At 40.1% G+C, this 22,327-nt stretch overlaps 1 protein-coding gene across 5 annotated transcripts in view; it reads right to left on the minus strand.

Moving 5' to 3' along the window:
* MRAP2 (melanocortin 2 receptor accessory protein 2) overlaps window positions 1-22,327 on the minus strand; it is a 39,649-nt gene that overhangs the window by 10,596 nt on the left and 6,726 nt on the right. For 3 of the 5 annotated variants that reach the window (XM_039853309.1, XM_039853311.1, XM_039853310.1), the window contains exons 2-3: window positions 11,991-12,124; window positions 1,875-1,974 (exon numbers count right to left, since the gene is read on the minus strand). In XM_039853309.1, the coding sequence (XP_039709243.1) occupies window positions 1,875-1,974; window positions 11,991-12,117 (227 nt within the window). In that variant the 5' untranslated portion in view covers window positions 12,118-12,124. The other 2 variants (XM_039853312.1, XM_039853313.1) reach the window with 2 other exon arrangements.

The raw sequence follows: 22,327 nt of genomic DNA on the forward strand, positions 1-22,327 counted from the left end.
GAAGATGATCTGCTTTACTCAAAGAATATTGATTTAAATAATCTAATTTAAAAAAATAACCGCAAAACATCTAGAAAAATGTTTGACCAAATACCTGGGTACCATGGCCTAGCCAAGTTGACATATAAAATTAACCATTGCAGGAGGTCATGTTCTATTTTGGGCTAGTGTTTTCATCTATAAAATTGCCTGCATCCTACATCAAATAAATCCGTCTCAATAGCCCTGCAAAAATCCATCTGTCCCTTGGAGGAAAAGGAAGATAATAGGGTATTATTATTCCCTGACCACTCTATGAGATGTGCCCTAATCTGAGTTTGTTCTTGGCTTCTCTTACTACTGTTGCAATTGACACCACATTTTCAAATCCCGTGGACCAATATAAGAGAAGCAAAGGCATGCGCAGATGTCTATGAGGACATGGAAAGAGAAAGGGAGAGTTCATATGTCTTTAGCAGCTTTTCAGTGGCTGTTAAAGAGTTTCTCAACCATATGTCTTCATATGCTTCAATAAAATGGTATTTTCCTTTCATTTAAAATGTGTTTAATCTTTTTCCAGACCCTGATGTCTGGAAATAGCTGAGTTGTAGGCAGAACTGTTCCCTTTACCCAGGCATTTGCTATAGTTCAAGTGCAGGCTGGAGACTAAACAACAGACACTGGAGACTGAGTAATGAAATACAATAATAAGAATACTGCTGCCAGGCTGTAGAGATTATGTGAGATAGTGGATGTAAAAGTTAGGATTTGTGCTAACTTTCTTCAGTTTATTCCCCAGCTCCCTTTCTACCCTTCCCCATCTTTGATGGCAGGTCTGGCTGCTGGTTGTGCTGTGTTCAGCCAATGGGAGCAATGGTGTGAGAGGAGGAAGGGGGAGGAAAGTAAGATCTCTGAGAGGTCTCATTGGGTTAGCTGTGTTCTTAGACTCAAAGTCACAGCTCCTCTCAGTTGCCCTTTCTGCAGAACTCCTGGGTTCCAGTCAGTCCCCCTTCAGACTGGGGTGGTATCTACTCAGTGTTGCGAGCCCTGGGGTGCCACCTATCCTGTAGGGTTGTCCTCCTCCCTGGCCACAACTTGTGAATAGTCTCTCCAACAAAAGCTATTCTAATTACCTAATTTGAGTATGCTACCTGTGCCTGCTGGGGTCAAGTATAAAGGGATTCAACATGTTATTTTTCTCTTTTTAAAAAGAGTTCGAATAAAAAAAATTCTCTAAAACATTTCTGAGATTTTTGCAAACCATAACTAAATGAATACCTTCTGATGTTACTCAGTGTTCTTTAAGCACCCATGTAATAAGTTCCTTCTTAAATCTAAAGCCCAAAACAAATAGTCTTTATCCTGCTATGAGAAATCACATAATCCTTAGCATTTGCCTTTTTATCCTAATTTCAAGGAAACTCAAGTGTTCAACTCAGTGTTTATCATCAATGATTCAGTCTAATACTCTGTAACAACTATTTCTCTGCTCCTTAAAATGTTTTTAAAAACTAGTTTTCATCTTGCTTTGCTGTTGTCTTTTTTCACTGTTTTCAGTCTGGTGAGTCACCTAAATTCTTTGGGGACAAAGGAGAAATACATCTTAACAAATGAATATTTCAATATAAAAATCATGCCTGTATCCGTATTAAGACTATGCAAAAGAACAAAGAAACCCAGGTTAATAAGGGTCCACTTGAAAACAAGCTCCAGAGGCAAGCAGCAAAATGCCAGGAGAAGGCAGATCCCACCCATAAGTACCTGAGTCCAGGCAGCCAATCCATAACCAGGCCCGTCTCTCCATCAACTGGAAGTAACCCCAGCCCTGGATACTATTTCGGTTTCTTCAGTTTCCTGTGGGTCTTAACAGTCATTTAGGAACGGCCCGAACTTACTCTTGGTGTGGAGCTCCTGTCTTGGTCAGCAAGGTCAGCACAAAAAACATGAAAATTACGAAGACTGCAAGACCAACCCAAAATCCAATCACAATGGAATCTGCAAGACAGTTAATATTGGGATTAGTATTTCACAGCAGCTGAAAACTTGAACATTCAAGGGATCTGAGCTTTCTGGTACATAAAATGAGAGAAGACATCAATAATCTTATGATGCGATCTTTTCCCTTTTTTTTTTTTTTGGTAGAAGCTTTATTCATAATAGCCACTCCCTCCCCCATCCCTACCCCCACAAAAAACAACCTGTAAACAATGTAAATCAATATGCGAAGGGATGAACAAATGCGGTCTGCTCATACAGTGAAATACTACATTGTAGTATAAATGGAAGAACTGCTATACATGACTTTATGAGACAATCTTAACCCATCCCTCATCTGAGGACATATGAGATATACGGAATGAGAGAGAGTGAAGTATCTGTCACCGCTGGGTTTCTGTCTCAGATAACACTAAGAGACTTTGGCCTTACTGACTCTTGGTTTCCACATCCTGGTGAAGGAACCTAGGCTGTGTAGGTCTTTAAGATTTCACTGAAGTGCCTTGAGTTAGCGAATACAGTTTTTAGTAGAGATTGCATTTCCATTTAATTTGAAAATGCAAAATTAAATACAACATGAAGTTTTAAAAGAATTCTTATTCAAAACAACCCAATTTTGTATTTTCACTTCTGTTCACACTGGAATAGCTCAGGTCTTCATTATCTTTTGCTAACATGTGAATGGCGTCCTACGGGCTCTGTCTTCTATCTTTCTGTGTGTTTCATCTCTGTATGAACCTCCTTTATCACAGCTCTGATATCTCTTTTATGAAAAATTCTTCAACAAAGATAAAATTGACCTTTTCCAGATTAAAAAGGATTCCATACATAAAGCACTTTATACAATGTTTGTCATCTGAGAAGATGGTATCCCACATTTTCCAGCTATTATTATTAAAATTATCATTTTCTCCCAGCTCACCCCTATTTTAAATCCTATGTTTCCCATCAGACTTAGGGACATTGTGTCCCTGTATTTACCTTAACTCTTAGCCACAGCTTCCTAAGACCCAAGCCTTTTCAGGGGCTCTTACCTTTACCTGGCTGGAAAACCCTGCCCCAACCTAGAGCTGATAAAAGTCCATCCATCCTTCCAAGCCCATTCCTTACGCCACCTCCTTCACCAAGGACTAATTTCCCCACCTGAGGACTCTCTCCTTCCTCTGAGTCTCATGACATTTTGGTCATGTGCTTCTCTACATAGCCCTTCCTTGGCTAATAGTCACAAGTGTATGTCTCTGGGATAGGAATGAGACTGGACTATCTACAGAACCTGGCATATACATAATAGGGTCACAAATCTGGGGGAGACAACAGAATTGAATCATTTTATATTTTCTGATCTATTCTAATAAGTTTATCTACATAGAAATACAGCGAGGATGCTTACCGGTTGAAAAAAATGGAGCTTATATACTAAATGTGATTAAATGCAAAACATTCTCTGTATACATAACATTTTTTCTAAAGTGAAGAAATCAGATTAGAAATTTACTCTGCATATTCATATTTTTATTCTCCACATACTATTGCTTGGAGGTTAACAACTTTTATTTAACAACATTTATTCATTACTCTGGATGCGAAATTAATATATCTTTCCTGGAGTTAAGTGTGCCAAAAAATAGAAACTGTAGACTTTGTCTTATAATGGAAACGAGGCCTAAAAAGTTCATAAGGTCAAATATCAAGAACACATGTATACAAGTGCAACTAACATATAACAGTAACATCTCAATTATGGGGGTACTGCTCATTTATTGTACAGATAAATGAGAGCACACTGTATTTCAACTGCTTGCATAGCAAAAACAAATTCTAAAGTAATACACCAGCATTAAATTCTCAATTGAGGATTTAATCTAGTCGTTTTGATTCATTTTTCAAATCTGTTTACTAGGAAGGACATCTTTCACACTGCAAATGATGCCTGCATCCCCTCCACTTCCTAAATCCAGGGTGGGCAGAGGTGGAGAAAAGGTGCCTTTAACCCAGCCCAGTTCCCTCCCCTTGCCCTGCTAGTGCCCCAAAGCAACAATAATGTGGGACATGGAAGGTTCGCAGCCCTCAGGGAGTTGGGGGAGCAGAGTGCAGATGAGGAGGACTGTGGCTAGAATTTGAGAATCCCCATGATCCAACATTTCCAAATGTTTTCTTGATAATGCGGCATCTGTTTCTCATCACATGTTTCATTTAACTTCGCTTATTTGTGTTGCTTTGCTTATTCACATTCCCCCTCAAATGAAATTCTGCTTCTTTAAATTATTTCCATTACTTCTCTTCTGCTCATCCTCTGCCAAGTGGCCCAACCCCAGGGTACTTTCTCACCCTGAGCCCCTTTCCAATATCATGGGAGATTCCCCATCTCATCCCAGGAACATCCAAACTCTCTTGAAATTTTATTGATATGCCAAGTTTCATGAGCATGGGCACTGTAGTAAAATAGGAACATGCAGCCCCTGGTCTTCCTCAAAACACCCTTTCTTGGAAGGAAGTCAGAATAGCAGTTTACATAGAGAGAAGCTCCAATGAGGCCAGTGGTTAAGGATGCCAAGAGAAGCCTTCCATAGAGGGTTCTAATGGAGCCAAGCAGCCACCCTGTCCTGTCTAGAAACTGAGCTACTCTGAGAGCATTATAGTAAGGGAGTAGAGTACATTGCTCAGGGAATTCCAAATGGGATGAAGTTAATAAGATAACTTCCCCTTAACCTGACCTCTAATGAATGGAACGAAATGAGAGCTGAAAGCTCACAGCTGCACGTCTTTGACTGGTACGGTCTTTTCTCCATGTAGTATCTTTTCTACTCCATGGTAGGACCACAGTAACTACCTCATCTTTCACCACTTCCTCTCCACTTCCTAAGAATAAATTGTGATCTTTCCTTCTCATGGTTGTGTGTAAAACAAAGGTTAATATTTAATTTGAAAGACAGGGTTCAGGATACCAGAGCCAGCAATGTCCTCACACCACTTCTGGTTCCTAAGGTGTCAGGGTCAGTTCTGTGGTACGAATTCCTGGCAAGGGGCCAACAATGATGCTCCAGGATTTCTCTCTACTATGCCTGCAATGTCCTGTCTTATTCCCAGCCTTCACAAGCTCTAACTCTGCTTCTCAGCTTGCTAACCTAGCTTCTTACTGACACATCCATGCATGTATCTGGCATTATCTGTAAGCTGACATATGATAAAAGCATGGAATGTCACCACCACTGATGGCTCAAAATAAGAGGATGCTCCTTCAGTCTTTCCTCAATGCAGAAGCTAGAGTGGTCCTGCTAAGATGTAACCATGTCCACTCATTGGCTTATAGGCTTTTGCTTCTGCTTCTCAAAGAACACCCCGTCTCACCCAGCTAAGCCCTGCATAAATGTCCCATTTCTCTTCTTTATAGCAAAATTCTTGAGAGATCTCTCTGTACATACCATCTCCAATTCCTCTCCTCCTGTTTTTCTTGAACCAAGTCCATCAGCCTTCCCCTCCCAACACTTTACTAAAATGCTTTTAAAATCATTGCCACAAACTTCTACATTGTAAATCCAACAGTTAAGTCTTAGTCCTCACCTAACTTGACACAGACCATCGTTTCATCCTTGAAATCCTTTCTTCACTTGACTCCCAGGAAACCACAATTGCCCAGTTTTCTTCCTCTCTTTCTGGAAATTCCACTCAGGTTCCTTTGCTGCTGTCTTCTCAACACACCTCAATTTCTAAATACGAGCATGTCCCAGGGCTCAATGCTTGGACCTTTTTTGTTTACCTACACTCATTCATCCAGTCTCTTGAGTTTGAATATCACTTATATGCTGATGACTCTCAAATTTCACTGCACACCTCCCCACTCTGTGTCTTCTTGGATGTCTGATAAGTCTCAATTTAACACATCCAAAACTGAGCTCATGAAATTCTTGCTTCTTCCATAGTCTTAGTTAATGGCAAATCATCCTGCCAATTAGTGAGATATAAATCTTCAAATCATCCTTGGCCCTTCACTTTCTCTTCCACCCCTTTGCCAATCTATTGACAAATTCTACTTCATCTATCTTCAAAAAGTATCCAAAATTTATATACTTCTCACCACTCCACTGCCCCCACCATAGTCTAAGCCACTATCGCCAGCTGCCTGGAGCACCGCAATAGCTCCCTGACCGGCTCTGCTTCCAATCTTATTCCCCTCCTTCTCCTGCTGCAGAGAGGTTTTATTGAAGCCAGGTACCATACCATTCCTTTTCTCCAAACCCTGAAATGACTTCTCAAAAAAAAAAAAAAATAGAATAGAATCAAAGTCATTAGCGTGACTTCTAGGGCCCCCGTGCCCTCTTCCCCATTCCCTGACTTCGTCTCCTGCTGTTCTGCCTCTTACTCACTCCCTTGTGCCATGCTGGCCTCACTGTTGATCCTTAAAGGTTCCAGTTCATTCCTGCCATGGAACATTTTCTGGAATGTTCTTCCCCAGATGTCTTATAGCTCAATCTCTCACTTCCTTGAGGCCTTTTCTCAAATTTTTCCTTCTCAGTAAAGCCTTCCATAGCCACTCTGTCTATACTTTCACCTCCATACTTCACATCATCTTCTTCTCTTTTATTTATTCTTTTTTATTTATTTTTTTAAATCACCATCTGGCATGGTTTAATTATTTAACTTATTTATTGTCTTTCTCTTCCACTGGAATTCAAGACCTACATGAGGAGGTATTTTTGTCTTTTATGTTCACTGTTTTATCTCCAGTGCTTAAAATAGTACTGCACATACAGGCACAATAAATATGTGCTGAATGAATGAAAGTTCATTCCACTGGTACCAAATATATGTCACATATATATCTACTTCTGATACATTATAAGGTTTAATACCAGATTAAAAGCTGAGAGCAAAAGGAAAATTCAAATGGCCATCAGAGGTTGTTTCTCAGATGAAAGACCCTTTGAAGGTAGGAATCTTAATTTCAGCAGACAGAAGAACCTAGTCTAACTAAAGATGTAGCTATTGTTGCCGAGTATGACTCATTACAGGTAAAACAAACGAAGATAACTGTTATGGTCATTCCTATCCTGACCTTGAAATGTATTGCTGCTATTCTTTTGTACCTGTACCCAAATGGCTTTGAATTTTGCTCAGCAAAACAAAGGGCTACACTTGAAGGTCAGAATCACAGCATTTTAAAATGAAAGAGCCTACCTCAATGTACATAGCACAATAGTGACCATCTTTTTTATTTTCCTGTATATATGAGAGATTTAAAAAAATTTTTAATTCTTTTCTGTCTCATATATTGTCAAGCTAAGGGCCTCTTCTTTAATCAGATCTCTTACATCAGAACAGTAAAGACTCACCTAGAGATTTTTGGTTTTTTCCTGATGTGAATGTTAAAACTCACAAAAGCATTCTTTATTAGTGGTACAGTAGGTAAAGTAAGACTGTAAGGTGTCACACTTCTCCCTGTCTTTTGCAGAAATTTTTTCAAGTTATAATCATTTCTAGAATATAATGTGCTTCTAAAAGATTTTTCAAGAAAACAAAAACTCATAGACACAGACAACAGTTTAGTGGTTACCAGAGGGAAAGGGGGTTGGGGGAGGAGGTAGATAAGGGTAAAGGGGGCAAATATATGGTGTCAGAAAATGTGATGTTAGGTGGTGAACACACAATGCAATATATAGAAGATATATTATTGAATTGTGCACTTTAAAACTATATGATTTTACCAACCAATGTCACTCCAATAAATTTAATTTTTAAAGTTTTAATATAAATAAGTAAATAAAATGCTTTTTTAAAAAAAGATTTTAAATTGTCTCTGGAAATGTACCAACCAAAATTACAATAGCATGTATGTCTTCTTTGCCACTTAAACTAAGGAAAAGGGGCAAAAGCAAACTGACACAAAAAATAAAATGTGTTACCAAGGTGTAAAAGCCTATATTAAAGGGAAATACATGGCAATTTGCCCAGCCATTTTGATTTCCACTAAAATTATTAATAAGCAGTGTCTTTACTTAAATTGTCCCAGAAAAAGAGCAGATCAAAGAATTAAATTAAAGAGAGTAATTTCACATTCTGTCCGTAACAGTCTTCCATCAGATAATCAATGATAGCATATTCTTATGGATCCCGTGTGCCTTTTTTTTTTTTTCACAAAGAAGTACTGAGCAGACATGAATAAAGGAATAAGTGAAAGCATTTAATTATTACTATTCACTTCAGAGGTAAAGGATATGCAGCTTAATTAATGGTTTTTTAAGGCACAAAAATAGAAAGTCCTCTACAGAGGAAGTAATTCCAAAGCCCTTTACAGACCCATTGGTAGAGACCAGAAGGTAGTAACCAGCAGGAGTATCCCTGCCTCCATCCCTCTAATTTCCTAGTCAAATGTTCTAATACAGCCACCAGCAAAAAGTGGCATCTGAGCCCTTAGGACTCACACATGACGCCTGGGCTGTTATGACCTTTCCTACAACAGGGAAGTGAGACAAAGGCTAAAGCACTTAAGTAACTGAAATGGGGAGTTGACCAAGATAGAAATTTAGGAGTCTCCTGAGTTCCATTTCTCCTATGGACACAACAAATATACGGCTGTATGTGGAACAATTCCCTCTGAAAGAGATCCAGGCACAAGCTGAGTGACTCCTATGTATCTGGCAAATGAGAAAATATCCACATCTAAATGAGTGGGAAAGGCTGAGACATACTCTTGCCATAAACCTGCTCCCAGCACAGCAATATACAATTGGGAGGGAACCCCCAACTTCCATCTTCTCCCTGAGGAGGAAAGGGTTTGGATTGTACATCTAGAGCCCCAATTTTTAAGACTCCCACTTGAGAGGTGGGGCCCCAAAACATCTAGCTCTGAAAATCAACAGGGCTTGCATCCATGAGAACCCCAAGATTATATAGCAAACAAAGAAGTAGTTCTTAATGGGGTTACAAGTCCTTACCATGGCTAGCCCCTCAGGGCTCAGTGCAGAGGGAACAGGCAAAAACACCATTCTCCCAGTCTTTCTTTACAAGGATTTATCTGCTTACCTTAAAAGATGCTGCCTGAAGGCCAGGCTTCTAATTTAGCAGGCATTTAGGGGCTGGTGATTCTTTCCAGAGATCAGTGAAGCTATTGGACATCTCCCCAGCCTTCTCCCTTCACCTCACTCCAATAATAAAACCAAGTCACCAGTATCTCCCTGAAAGGAGGTTGTACACAAGTCAGGTGGCCTAGATTTTGCAGCGGCTACCCAAGGGACAGGCCTCCCAGCTCCTGCCTCTGATATGCGATGGGGCTTATATTCATGAGTCCCACAGGACTGTAATAAACAAAGAAGCAGTTCTTAACAAGCACAGGAACACCCCTTCATGGCTACTCAGCAGGCACAGCACAGAGGGAGCAGACAAAAAGCCCATCTCCCAGTTTCTCCCTGGAAGGGGTTTAACTACATACTTTTCAGCTGCTCTCTGAGGATCTGGCTTCTAATAAGACTGTATCTAGGTGCTGATCATGAACCTCCTCTTTGGGACATGGACACTCTTGACATATCATCATCTACTGAGAACCACTAAGAACAAAGATGGTTGCTTGGAAAATCATAACAATATGAGAGACAACAAGGAGCTCAGGCCTGGCTGAGTGTCAAGGTCCATCTCCTACACAAGCCCACTCTGTCAAGACTAGGAACAGTGGCTGTTTTATCTAATGCACAGAAACCAACACAGAGAGTCAAGGAAAACAAAGAAAAGGAGGGATGTGTTTCAAACAAAGGAACAAGATAAATCTCCAGAAACAGATCTTACTGAAATAAAAATAAGTTGTCTGATAGAATTCAAAATGGTGGTCATAAACATAGGGGTAAGCTCATTGACATAAGTCTTAGAGGTTATTTTTTGGATTTGACACCAAAAGCAAAGGCAACAAAAGCAAAAACAAACAAATGGGACTACATCAAATTAAAAGACTTCTGCACAGCAAAGTAAACCATCGACAAAATGAAAGGCAACCTGTGGAATGGAAGAAAATATTGGCAAACCACATATCTGATAAAGGGTTAATATCCAAAATATTCAAGGAACTCATACAATTCAATAGGAAAAAAATACAATTAAAAAATGGACAAAAGACCTGAATAGACATTTTCCCAAAGGCATCCAAATGGCCAACAGGCACATGGAAAGGTGCTCAACACCACTAATTATCAGGGAAACACAAATGAAAACCACAATAAGATTATCACTTCATACCTATTAGAATATCTATTATCAAAAACACGAGCAATAACAAATGTTGGTGAGGATAGAGAGAAAAGGGAACCCTCGTCCACTGTTGGTGTTCCTAGAAATGTAAACTGGTACAGGCACTGGGAAAACCAGTATGGAGTTTCCTCGAGAAATTACAAACAGAACTACTATGTGGTCAGAATTCTACTTCTGGGCATATATCCAAAGGAAACCACTATCTTGAAGAGGATATTCATATTTTCATGTTCATTGCAGCATTATTCACAATAGCCGAAGTAGGAAAACAATCTGAAGTGTCCATCAATGGGTGAATGAATCAAGAAAACGTGATACACATACAATATGAAATATTATTCAGAAGAAGGAAATTATGTCCTTTATAACAACATGGATGAGCCTGTGTTGGGCATTATACCAAGTGAAATAAGCCAGACAGAAAAAGACAAATATAGCATGGTATCACTTATACGTGAAATCTAAAAAAAAAAATTGAACTTGTAGTAACAGACAAGAAAATTGTTTACCAGGGGCTGAGGGGTGGGGGAAATAGGAAGATGTTGGTAAAAGGGTACAAACTTTCAGTTATAAAAATGAATAAAGTCTAAGGACCTAGTGTATAACATGGTGAGTATAGTACAATACTATACTGTATAATTGAAATTTGCAAGAGAGTAGAACTTAAATGTTCTCACCAATAAATAAGTAAAGGAACAGAAATACCTGAAGTGATCAATATGTTAATTAATCCTTTCATAATGTATACATACATCAAATCCTCACTTTGTATACTTTAAATATATTCCAATTTTGTCAACTATACCTCAATAAACTTGAAAGAAATAAAAGAAAGTCCTCTTTGCAAGGAAGCAGCAAGTGGATGTGAAGGACTGTGAAATCCAAGACAAGTCAGAGTGGTAGTGGCCAGGGGATACTAAAAGAGCAAAAGCATTTCCTTTGCCGCATCTGCATCTCCAGTTCTAATCTCTCCTATATTTCCTAATGTGTCCCCTTAACCTGAACCAGTTACGAACCTAAAGTCTTGGTAGTGCTGAGGATATTCACTTTGAAACAACCAAGCCTCTCTGAAATATTTATGGGGTAGCCATGACAGGACCTGGGAGCGGCCAGCAGTCCCTGCTTATTATGTCAATTCTACTTAAGAAAACAAAGATGCTTCATGCTAGCCAGTCACTATTCAGTTATGACTAGAGTTGAACACTGACCTTTCACAGAATTATATTTCCTTGCTCTGTGCCAGATCATTAATCCCTCCAATAACATGAAACACAATTCATGCCTCTGCCACACCGTTAGGAATAATCATGGGCTCTTCTTGTCAATCATTATGAACACACACAGACAGACCGCTCTCCGCAGTTCCAGAAAACCAATGGAGCTGAAAGGATGCTGCTGAGTGTGTGCTACAAAAGAAGGTTCTTCAGTTAATAGTTCCAGATTATACTTCTGTCACATTTTTGATAGTCCAAATGTTCACACAATTTGGGAGAGCTGGAGTTGTCAATGCTTTAACAAAATATCTCAATTTGAGAATGACATTGATTCGTGTTCCCCTACTAAGGAAAGCTTTCAAACCCTTTGTCACCCAGAATCACCAAGGCCCTCATGTAACACCATCCCTGAACAATCAGCCTATGTTTGGAGTGGGCGTTTTCTGGGGTTTGCAGGGGTCAAGGACAGAGTTCTGTAAAAAGAACATTCAGGAAAAGTAATTCCTGGGGATTTCACAGGTCAAGACAAATACATATTATGCTTACAATGAAGAATTGTATAAGACTTACATTTATGAGCCTTCAGTCCTTCAAAGGAAACTGGTCCAATCTCATAATACTCATATTCCCAGGTGTAATCGGAATTAGGTACAGATTGATGAAATGTTCTGTTAGAAATTAACCTCTCGGCAGACATCTCCACCCTGCACAAATGGAGAAAGGCAAGTGCAGAACTTGTTAACTCATCCACGACTGCACAGATGCTCTAGTTGCTCGTGACCATATTCAGGAGTTCAGCAGGCAATGGCCTCGGAAAGGTCCTATATCTACTAAGTCAGGGAGAGATCCTCACTGGCTGCCCACACCTCATACCAAGTGTCCACTATTTCCTTTTATTTCTCCACTAGACTGAAATGTATTTGAAACCAGATACCATATTTTCCTTTGTCGTTGTCCTCTAGAACTTAACCCAGTGCCTGACACATAATCAATATTTAATAACTATTGAATAAAGGAAGAGGAGGGAGAGAGTGCATCAAAATCTGTGAGCTTTCAACTTCAGCCTCACCCCTAATACCTGCATGAGTATGTAAAGGGCCTATGGAGAATAAATAAAATCAGTATCAGAATTAGCTCAGTATATATCTATTGACATATGCAACAATAAAGACATGTAACTAATCTAATGAAATGGGGTGAAGAAAAGAAGTGGACAACAAAAGTTGCATAATGGGAGAAGATCCTCAGTGGAAGTCCAGTTCTCACCCACTGCTTACTCCTAAAATTTGTCTTATTTTCAGGAGGTCTCAAGTGTCTTCTTTATGATGATGTTAGATTAGCAAATTCTGATGAGAGAAGAGGTCGCACTGTGCAGTATGGATGCGTAAGGTGACAAGTCAACAGAGCCAATATTCAATACCGAAGACCTACTATGTGCAATACACTGTATATTGTGGGATAGGAGGAGATGCTTGAGACACAGACCCAGACCCCACAGACCTTCCTTTATAATGAGAAAGGAATATAAAGTGACAAATAACAGTAATATTAGAGAATATCTGAATGATACACCAGAAGATTCGCTGAGCAGTTACCATCATTGGATCCCACAAACCAAAATCTTTCTGCAGTTCTCCTCCTCCTATTCCAACCAAGGGTCAGTATACCCACCACTGCCTCTGGGGCTCAGGCAAAATCATCATCGCCCCTCTGCCCCAAGGCATGAGTCTTGCCTTCCCCTCCTCCTCACTTCCCCATCCCCAGTCCTGGACCCCAAAGAAATAGACTCCAATCCTTCATCATCATATTGTTCAAAAGATGGCGTGCTTTGGTCCAGAGATGCATGCCAGTGTCAGAATCGGAGCTTGACTCTGAGTACCCAGGCAGATAAATCATTCCTCCAAAGGTTGAAGAGAAGGTACCGATTCTTATTTGGGAAAGAGGGCTACACAAATTTTAAGAAATGCTGCGTATTAAGTATTCAGCAACCGTTTTAATGCCAGCACAAAAATAGCATAAAACCATTACTACAGTATCATCTTTGGCCTTTTTATTATTTGAACAAGGGGTTATTTCCCTAAACAACAAAATTAATTTCCTCAGGAAATGAAAATTAACAGTTCAAATCCAAGGAGCACTATCCTCATATACAAGCATTTTATGAGAGAGAGAGGGGAGTAGCTCTTCAGTTGTTGGATTCAGAGATAAATGGTAAATTAGGATAAACATAATTTTCATTTGAGAATGTTAAGAATGCCACCAGGGTCTTCATCTTTGCTCTACCCTCATTTGCTATGTAGCCAGACAAGACATTCATCTCTCGCAGCCACATTTTCCTCATATGCAAAAGTAATCATCCTGGCTGCTAGAAAATGTCAGGAAATGGTCTGGCTATAGTCACCAATAGCCATCATCAACACCAGCCTGGCCCACATCTCAAAACTATTTTTTCTACTTCTACTCTCAATAACCCATTGAGATCCTTTCTCCATACATCAGCCAATGATCTTTTAAAAGGACAAACTAACCTTGTCATTCTTTAATACTTTTAATGCCTTCCCATTAATACTAAAATCCTTAAAATGTCCTATAAGCTCATGACCTGGGCTATGCTGTCTCCTCTTATCTTGCTACGTAATGTATCAAACTACTTGCATTGATTGCATTTATTCTTATACTTCATGCTCTCTGCTACTTGCACACATGCTGTTCTCTCTGGCAGAAGTGTCCTTTCTACCACCCCATCCTAACCCATTCCTCCTCCCCGGCATATTCTATTGTCCACATCGGGAGATTGGCAAATCTGGCCCACCACCTGTTTTTGTACAGACTGAAAGCAAAGAATTATTTTAACACTTTTTAATGGTTGAAAAATATCAAAAGAATAATTTATGACATTCAAGTATCAGTGTCTATAAATAAAGTTTTATTGGTACACAGCCACCCTCATTTGTTTTTATACTTTCGATTGTTTCTCTAACTTTACAACAGAGCTGAGTATTTGTGAAAGAGATAGTGTGGCCTGAAGATTATTATATTTACTTTCTTGTCTTCTATGGAAAGAGTTTGCCACGCCCTCCTCTAGAGCCATGAAAGAAAGAAAAGATCTGAGCTTCAGTTTTCACATCAGAAAAATGAAGACGATATCGGTACCTGCTACATAGAATTGCTTTGATGTTGCATGAACTGTAAGTAGATTAAATGTGATGTTGCATAAAATGAAGTAGCCAGAACCCAGGCTAAGATCGATAAATAATAGTGCTATTATTACTAGCTAAGAAACGCTAGTCTGGAATAGAAAAGCCTAGGTTTGTTCTTCAGATATCACCAACACTCCTGTCAGCCAATAACTATCAAATTTACCATGTAATTAATTGATCTATGTGCTCCAGACAAGTGAATAAAATTATAATAAAAGTAACTCAAAGGCATTCATTTAGGTGGTTTAAAAGTTATAATGAGAAACATGTACACTGTATAATTCATGCTGCTCTATCAAGACAAAAATATGGTAATAATACCTCTCCTTTCTCTTCTCTCTCTCTCTAAGGGAAATAAGATGAAATCTGGTTTGATCATATCATTTTTATTACAATTCAGCATTGCAGACAATGTAATAAGCAGAACAGAGAGAACCACGAGGCTTCATTCAATGTCAAAATGGTTAACAGAAAAATAGCAAAAAGTACATAAAACAATGAAGAAAATACAGCTGGGAGAGTGTCTTTCATGGTCTGTCCAAGCAGCTCCCCCCACAGCTGTGCTCTTCTCCACACCTGTGCACCATGGTGGCCCCCACCTGTGGCTGCCCAAGCCCACCAGACCCGCAGGTTTTCCTGCTATTCCCTCAGGTCAAAAAGAAGCATCAATGCCACTTCAGAGAGTTGGCCAGGAACTAGCAAATAAAATACATCTCTAAAAGAGTCAGATATCAAGGAATATCAACCACTTTCCTACCATAGAGAAAGTGCTTTTTCATTCCTTCTTTTACTCCCTGTTATGTCATTCTTATTCATCACAACAAACAATTTAGGGATAGATAGAAACCAAAAGATAATGAAAGTCACATGGACAAAGGCTCTGAAAGTGAAAAGGCTATCCTTTAAGAGAGGAAGAAAGCCTTGACAAATACCTGGAGACAAGAGTAAGTGAATCAGAGAGCCAGCCTATCAGAGGTTCTCCAGGGAAGCAGAATGAAATGCTGTACAGTCTCTCCCAGAGCAGCCACCATTTTGATAGCCTCCAGAGAAAAGGGAGGCTTTTGTTTCCACTGCTTTTCCTCTCAGTTCTTAACTCCCAAAGATAGGTTTGGAGGATAGACTCTCTGGACTCTCCTTTAAAGTAGTCACCTAGCACCCTTGAAAAAGTCCAATAGGCAATACTTTTTCATCCAAGTCTCAAATTAATCGGCTTGGGCCATCAAATGCCCAATGACAAACAATAAGCAGAAGGCTGTAGTAAGGCGGTATTTTATATAACATCCATTATCGAAGACCTAGGTTGCCTTTCTGAGCTTTGCAGTAACATAAGCTGTCACTGTTTCACCTTTTGGCAAATGCCAGCATGTCTGGATAGCAGCCCCCAGAGTCTGATATTCTCATCACAGTGAGGAACATCTGGGTCATAACTGGCAGGGAGGGAGTGGCTGTCTGGCACTGGCTTACTCACAGGTGGGGGTGGCGGGGCAGAGTGCTAAAAAGCAAGCAGCTGCTCTCTTCTGAACACAGCGAACAGGAAACACAGTGCTTGGAGGAACAGCTGCCTTCTGTGCCTCTGCTGCTCCTGAGCATCTCCCCCCACCCACCCCCAGACTTTCTTAATGTTGGATTTCTTCATGATATCAACATCATCAAAAATAACTTCTTCCAGAGGAAACATCCTAACCAAGCTTCCTAAGGCAGCATTGAGACTAATTGCTCTTTTTGAGCAGCTGAAAGCACTCTTGCCAACAATGAAAATTTATGACCACGCCTCAAAGCCATACCTGAAAAGTTTACCTTTACATTAGTAGTTTAGGCCAGCTTACAGGGGGAGAGGGGGCAAAGATATCTCAAACCCAAAAAGAAAAAGCATCATTAGCAAGCCCCAGACACCTTTCACAGCTGTCTAAACATCACTCCTTCTCCCATCCACATTCCCAACACTTTCATCCCTTCTTCCTACTAGCCAAGCTTTCCTCCTCTGACCCAGGTTCCCACATCACTCCTGGGCACTCTCTTTCCTTCTTAAAAACAGGTCAGGCATTCTCTTCGCCTCCAGAGTTAGGGAGATGGCCTGGGACATAGAACATTCTGCAGAGTGAATAAAGACTCTTCATCGACATCTTCGGGGGGTTATGATGGGTATACACACCAAAGGGACTGTTTCCTTGGAACTGGACAACTTTTATTTTCATGTTAAGGGGTAAAAATCAGCAGATAAATTTTCCACGTGACTGCCAACTTGGGCACAGGACTAGCACATTAAGGAAAGAACCAAAAAATGCCTATAAACCCTTAAAAATGAGTATGTACACACACACACACACACACACACACACACACACACACACACACACACAAATAGCACAGCCTAAAAGGCACTCCAGAAGCTGCCAGTCTATACCACAGATGCAAAGACTCTCAGTGACCAGCTTGTACAGAGGAACATCTAATGATTGACTCAGATTTGAGATCAAAATTCCCAATTGCAGTGATTCCTTTCTCCACAATCTGCAAACTCTGAAAGTGAGCATGCCACCCAGCATACCAACCTCCGCTCAGACTTGGGGCATAAAGGTCTCATTACATGTTCTTATATTACATGTCTTTCTTCCTCCTCTTCTTAGGAACAACTATACCTAGCACAACACAGAAAAGTCATTCTCATGACCCATCACTCAATCTCTCTCCAGCAAAGACATCTGAGAAACCAAAGGTGAAGTCTCGCCAGGACACACTCTGGTGGCAGAAAAGCCCGAGGTTGGAACTTCAGAATCACAGCTTTAGAAGTTAAATTCCCTCATTGCACAGAGATATGACCAGGCACCCAAATCAGAACTGACGGTGCACCCAGCTTACCCGCATCTAGGTGGGTAGGACAACACAGAGCTCAAATGAGAAACTGCGAGGTAATGAGTTGGGTTTATGATTTGACCACAGCCAAGTGGATATTCCAAAAACATTTCTTTAGGGCAACACATCTCAGCAAAAAACCATGAACCAAAGAAACAAAGAACTCTAAAATCAGAGCTTCTGCAGTCTCCTCCCAAGGCAGTGCTTAAAAAATGTTGACATAATCTTCTTCTCTAGCTTACTTCTCCTTTTTATAGGTTCCATGTGAATCACCACCTTCTACTTGCACTTGTCACTTTAATTCTCAGGTTTGCAGATTCCCCTTCTGTGAATCCATTTTAAGTCAGCAACTCCTTTCACGGGGTGTGGAGTTTATTTCCTCCAATTAAAGAGGTCATGCTTCCGGGACCCCAGCATCTTCTCCTGCTCCTGGCTTCTCTCTTTTGACCTGAGTATGCACCTTACTTTTGAAGTTTGACACCCTGGCCACACACACACTAGGTTCCTCCTCCCTTCTGAAATGGTCATATTTTCCAAATATCTCTACACTACCAAGTGTCATGCTATTCTCTGCTATTTCCTAGAAAGTACTCAGTAATCCAGCAAGTCTCAAAAACGTGGTGACTGACAGCTGGCTGAGCACTTCTGGGTATAGTTTCCTGTCTGTTCCCACTTCACTGCACAACAGCAATTTGCTTCTAGGTGCAAAACATGCAATAAGATGTGTTTCTAAGCCTGAAGATTTTCTGTCTTAAAATCAGAATCAACGTCAATAGAAAGACAACTTCCAAAACCAGAAAAGGGATTTAATACTTTGCAGAGCTAGATGTTCATCCGACACCTGAAATGGAGAGATAATTAATTAAGGAGTGGGCATCCTTCTTCATTTTGAGCTGGTGCCACAAAGACAATAAGGGGTTTAGACTCTCAAATCCACTTTCTCCACTTATGCCCCGGGCACCTACACAGTAGTAAATAGGCTAGAAATTTTTAAAGTTAGCATTTCCTGGCTCTGCCATACACCCTGGTTCAATGCAGCAAATGCTTCCTGCATGAACTACTAGGTGCTGGGACACAATGACTGTCTTTGAGCCCTTTGGAAATGTTTCCAGACAGTAATAGATCTTTGCAATACACCATAGTACAGACTATGATAGGACTGCACAGACCAATCCTCTATAGTCTTCTCTGTCTTCCTGCCCCCCTTTTGCATCAGGGCAGGGCCTCCCCTGCTTGCTCACTGCTGTATCTCCAGCAACCCTCACAAGGCCTGGCTCATAGCAGACATGCAATAAATACGTGTGGAGTCAATTTCTCATGATGTGAAAAAGCCACAGAATTATCTTCTATCATTCGTTATCCACCCTGAACCTAAGAGCAGAGCTCTTCCATTCTAACAGAGACTTCGGTTGGACATTGAGAAGAACGCCATGCCCACACAGGGCAAAAACACCCAGAAAGAAGCTGTAAAGCCTCTGTCTGGAAAGGATTTCCTGAGAAGAGACAGGACATGGCTCTGAGATATGTGTGGGGATGGCAGGTATACTGCCCTCAGTGACCGCACCTCGTCCCTAGCTCTGCAGATTTAAGAAACTGGGTTTTCACAGTCCTCCATGAGTGAGAAAGCCTTTGTGAACTGAGTCACACTGACCAAGCCTGGGAGAATGATTTACAACCAGAGCATCAATTTATTAAATTACAATAAGGAATAAAATGGCCAAGCATACCAGAGCACATATTTTACACAGTCTGGAAAACAAAATTTAAGATCAGAAGAATAGCTAGTGAATGTGGAATTAAGACAAAGTAATTACACAATGAAACAGGACCTTTGTCCTCTACCCTACTACATGCGTCAGGATGCTACAATGTTTGTCTTGTATCCCAACGCAGATGTTCCATCATAGCCACAAATCGAAGTCATTCCCATGGTGGGGTTGGGATCCCCACCACATAAGTGTCATAGGGTTAACACTTGCCTTCTTCTGGACCTTGCTTTTCTTGGTCTGGACTTCAAATAACTCTAGGCATGTTGAAGACACCAGTGGAATCCCAAGCAGAGCACTCTATTATAGTTAAGTTTTCTGTGTTCTCAATACAGTCTGTTTATTTTTGTTCCATTCCTGAGCCTTCAGTAAAAGTATATTTAAAAGTACTAGGGTCAAGTCAAGAACCAACTATCAAAAAGCAGTGCTTCATGAGGAGAGACCACTTCACACCCATTAGGATGCTATTATTTAAAAAAAAAAAAGACAGAAAATAATAAGTGTTAGCAAAAATGTAGACAAATTAGAACCCTCGTGTGTTGCTGGAGGGAATGTAAAATGGTGCGGCTGCTATGAAAGACAGTATAGCGGTTCCTCAAAAATTTAAACATGGAATATCTTAGGATCCAGCAATTCCACCTCTGGGTATATGCCCCAAAGAATTGAAAGCAAGACTCCAACAATATTTGCACAAAAGTATCTACAGCAGCAATATTCTAAAAGGTGGAAAACAATAGCCAAAAGATGGAAACAATCCAAAGGCACATTGGCAAATGAATGGATAAACAAAATGTAGTATGTACGTGCAATGGAATACTATGCAGTCTTTAAAAGGAAGGAAATTCTAACATATGCTACAACATGGATGAACCTTCAAAACATTATGCTAATAAGTGAAATGAGTCAGACACGCAAGGACAAATATTACAAGAATCCACTTATACGAGGTACCTAGACGATTCGAATTCATAGAAACAGAAAGTAAAATGGTGGTCACCAAGGGCCGGGGGAGAGGGGTAATGGGGAGTCATTGTTTAATGCATACAGAGTTTCAGTGCGGTATGTTAAAAGGTTCTGGAGATGGATAGCAGTGATGGTTGCACGACGACGTGAATGGATTTAACGCCACTGAGTTGTACACTTAAAAATGGTAAACTTTATGTTATGTATATTTTCCAAAATAAAAATTTTTTTCTAACATTGTTTTCAATGAGAAAATAATAAAAATCAGTGCTCTCCAACCAATGTGCTTGGGGGAAAGGGTAATCGAGGTCCCCTAAGCAAAAGACCACCCAGGGGACAAAAGATGGTGCTGAGACACCCAGGCACCCCTCCTCCTCGTGTGGGTCCTTCCTCCACAGCCAACCTTCAAGAATCCAGCTTTGCTCTTTTCAAGAGCTCTTCTGGTGATTCCTTTCCATGTAAACAGAATACTCTGTCTAGGCTGTGAGGAATCACCGTTCTATCAGGAGAGCCCCAAACAGCTGGGAGAATATCTGTGCTGTGCCAGCCATGGTCTTCTCGCCCTGACTAGTCCCAGAAATACACTGACTGCTTCCCGAACTCTCCTTTCGAAAAGCTTCACCTTCTGTTGTCCCTGTCACTAGCCTACTTCATTTCAGCAGAAGTCCATTGCAAGTTATCATTGCAAGAACATCCAGGGACTTCTCAAAGATTACATTTAGTTAGTTGCTTCCTGATGACAGAGAGGAAGCATCATAATCTCATAAAACTGGCTCCAGCCTCTGAGGAATGTCTTCTGGAGATCAGCTAGAATTCACAGACCTAAAACATAAATAGAGTTGCTGGCATTTTTATTTTGCCAAATAAGGAATTTAAAAAAAAAAAACGATCATTAATAATTACCATTTTGCAGACAAAAATTCATTTAAAATACCCTCCAAGTTGGGGAAATATAATCTCACAATAATGGCAGCCTTCCGCAAAAAAGGAGAGCTGGCAGTCTGACGTCAATATTTTCACAGCAAGCAGGTGCTTCCATATGGGTCTGCATTACAGGGCCTCTGTCCACTGCATTTACACAAGAGCTACCTGAAAGCAAAGAAAGCAAAGGAAAAGAACTGAAAGGGACGCAGTGAAATTCCCTTCCAGATCTTTGATTCTATAACTTAAAAAAATACCAGGTTGCTTTCCACTTGCATCACAAACTCAATGGTATGTGTCTATTTGTAAAAATTATGTTCGTGTGCATATATGTATATGTCTGTGTGTGCGTTTATACATAGTGCAATATGGATACTGTGTCTCCCAAAATTCATATCGTGAAGTGCTAATCCCCAGTACCTTAGAATATGACTATATTTGGAGACAGAGTCTTCAAAGAGGTGATAAAGTTAAAATGGGGCCTTTAGGGTGGGACCTAATCCATCCAGACTGGTGTCCTTATTAGAAGAAATGATAAGGTTACAGAGAGAGACTTTGGGGTACTTCTGCACAACAGGACAATCATGTGAAGAGACAGCCAGAGGACAGCCATCTGCAAGCCAAGGAGAGAGACCTGGAACAGATCCTTCCCGTGGCCCTCAGAGAAAATCAACTCTGCTGACACCTTGATCTTGGACTTCCAGTCTCCAGAATAATGAGAAAATAATTTTCTGTTGCTTAAGCCACTCAATCTTTGGTATTTTATTATGGAAGTATTGCAAAACTAATATAGTTGCTGAGATTAATTTTTAAAAAATGATGTTCTGTTTGATTAATGATATAAATTGTCTTAGAAAGTCCATTAAAAATGATTTACTTTATACCAATCATTATTACTGTAACTAAACAACAATTATATTTTTGTAACAAAAACCATTTTCAAAATGCCATTAATCTATCCCAGTATATGCCACCTTCAACAAATACATTTATTACATTCTCATCAACATGTCCTTCAAGGAGAAAGAGCACTAATTTTGAACATGCTAAAATTGGTATGCGTCTATTCAGCCCAACAAAAATATTCTAAACACTATGAGCTTGACTATGAAAGATTTAGTAGAGGTTGAAATGTCAAGGCCTATAACCTTGAAGAATTCAGGCTCATATTTAGAACCATCCTGTCTTTCCCCCCTTGAAATTC

This window comes from Pteropus medius, unplaced genomic scaffold (genome assembly GCF_902729225.1).
Source record: "Pteropus medius unplaced genomic scaffold, Ma_sr-lr_union100, whole genome shotgun sequence".
NCBI lineage: Eukaryota > Metazoa > Chordata > Mammalia > Chiroptera > Pteropodidae > Pteropus > Pteropus medius.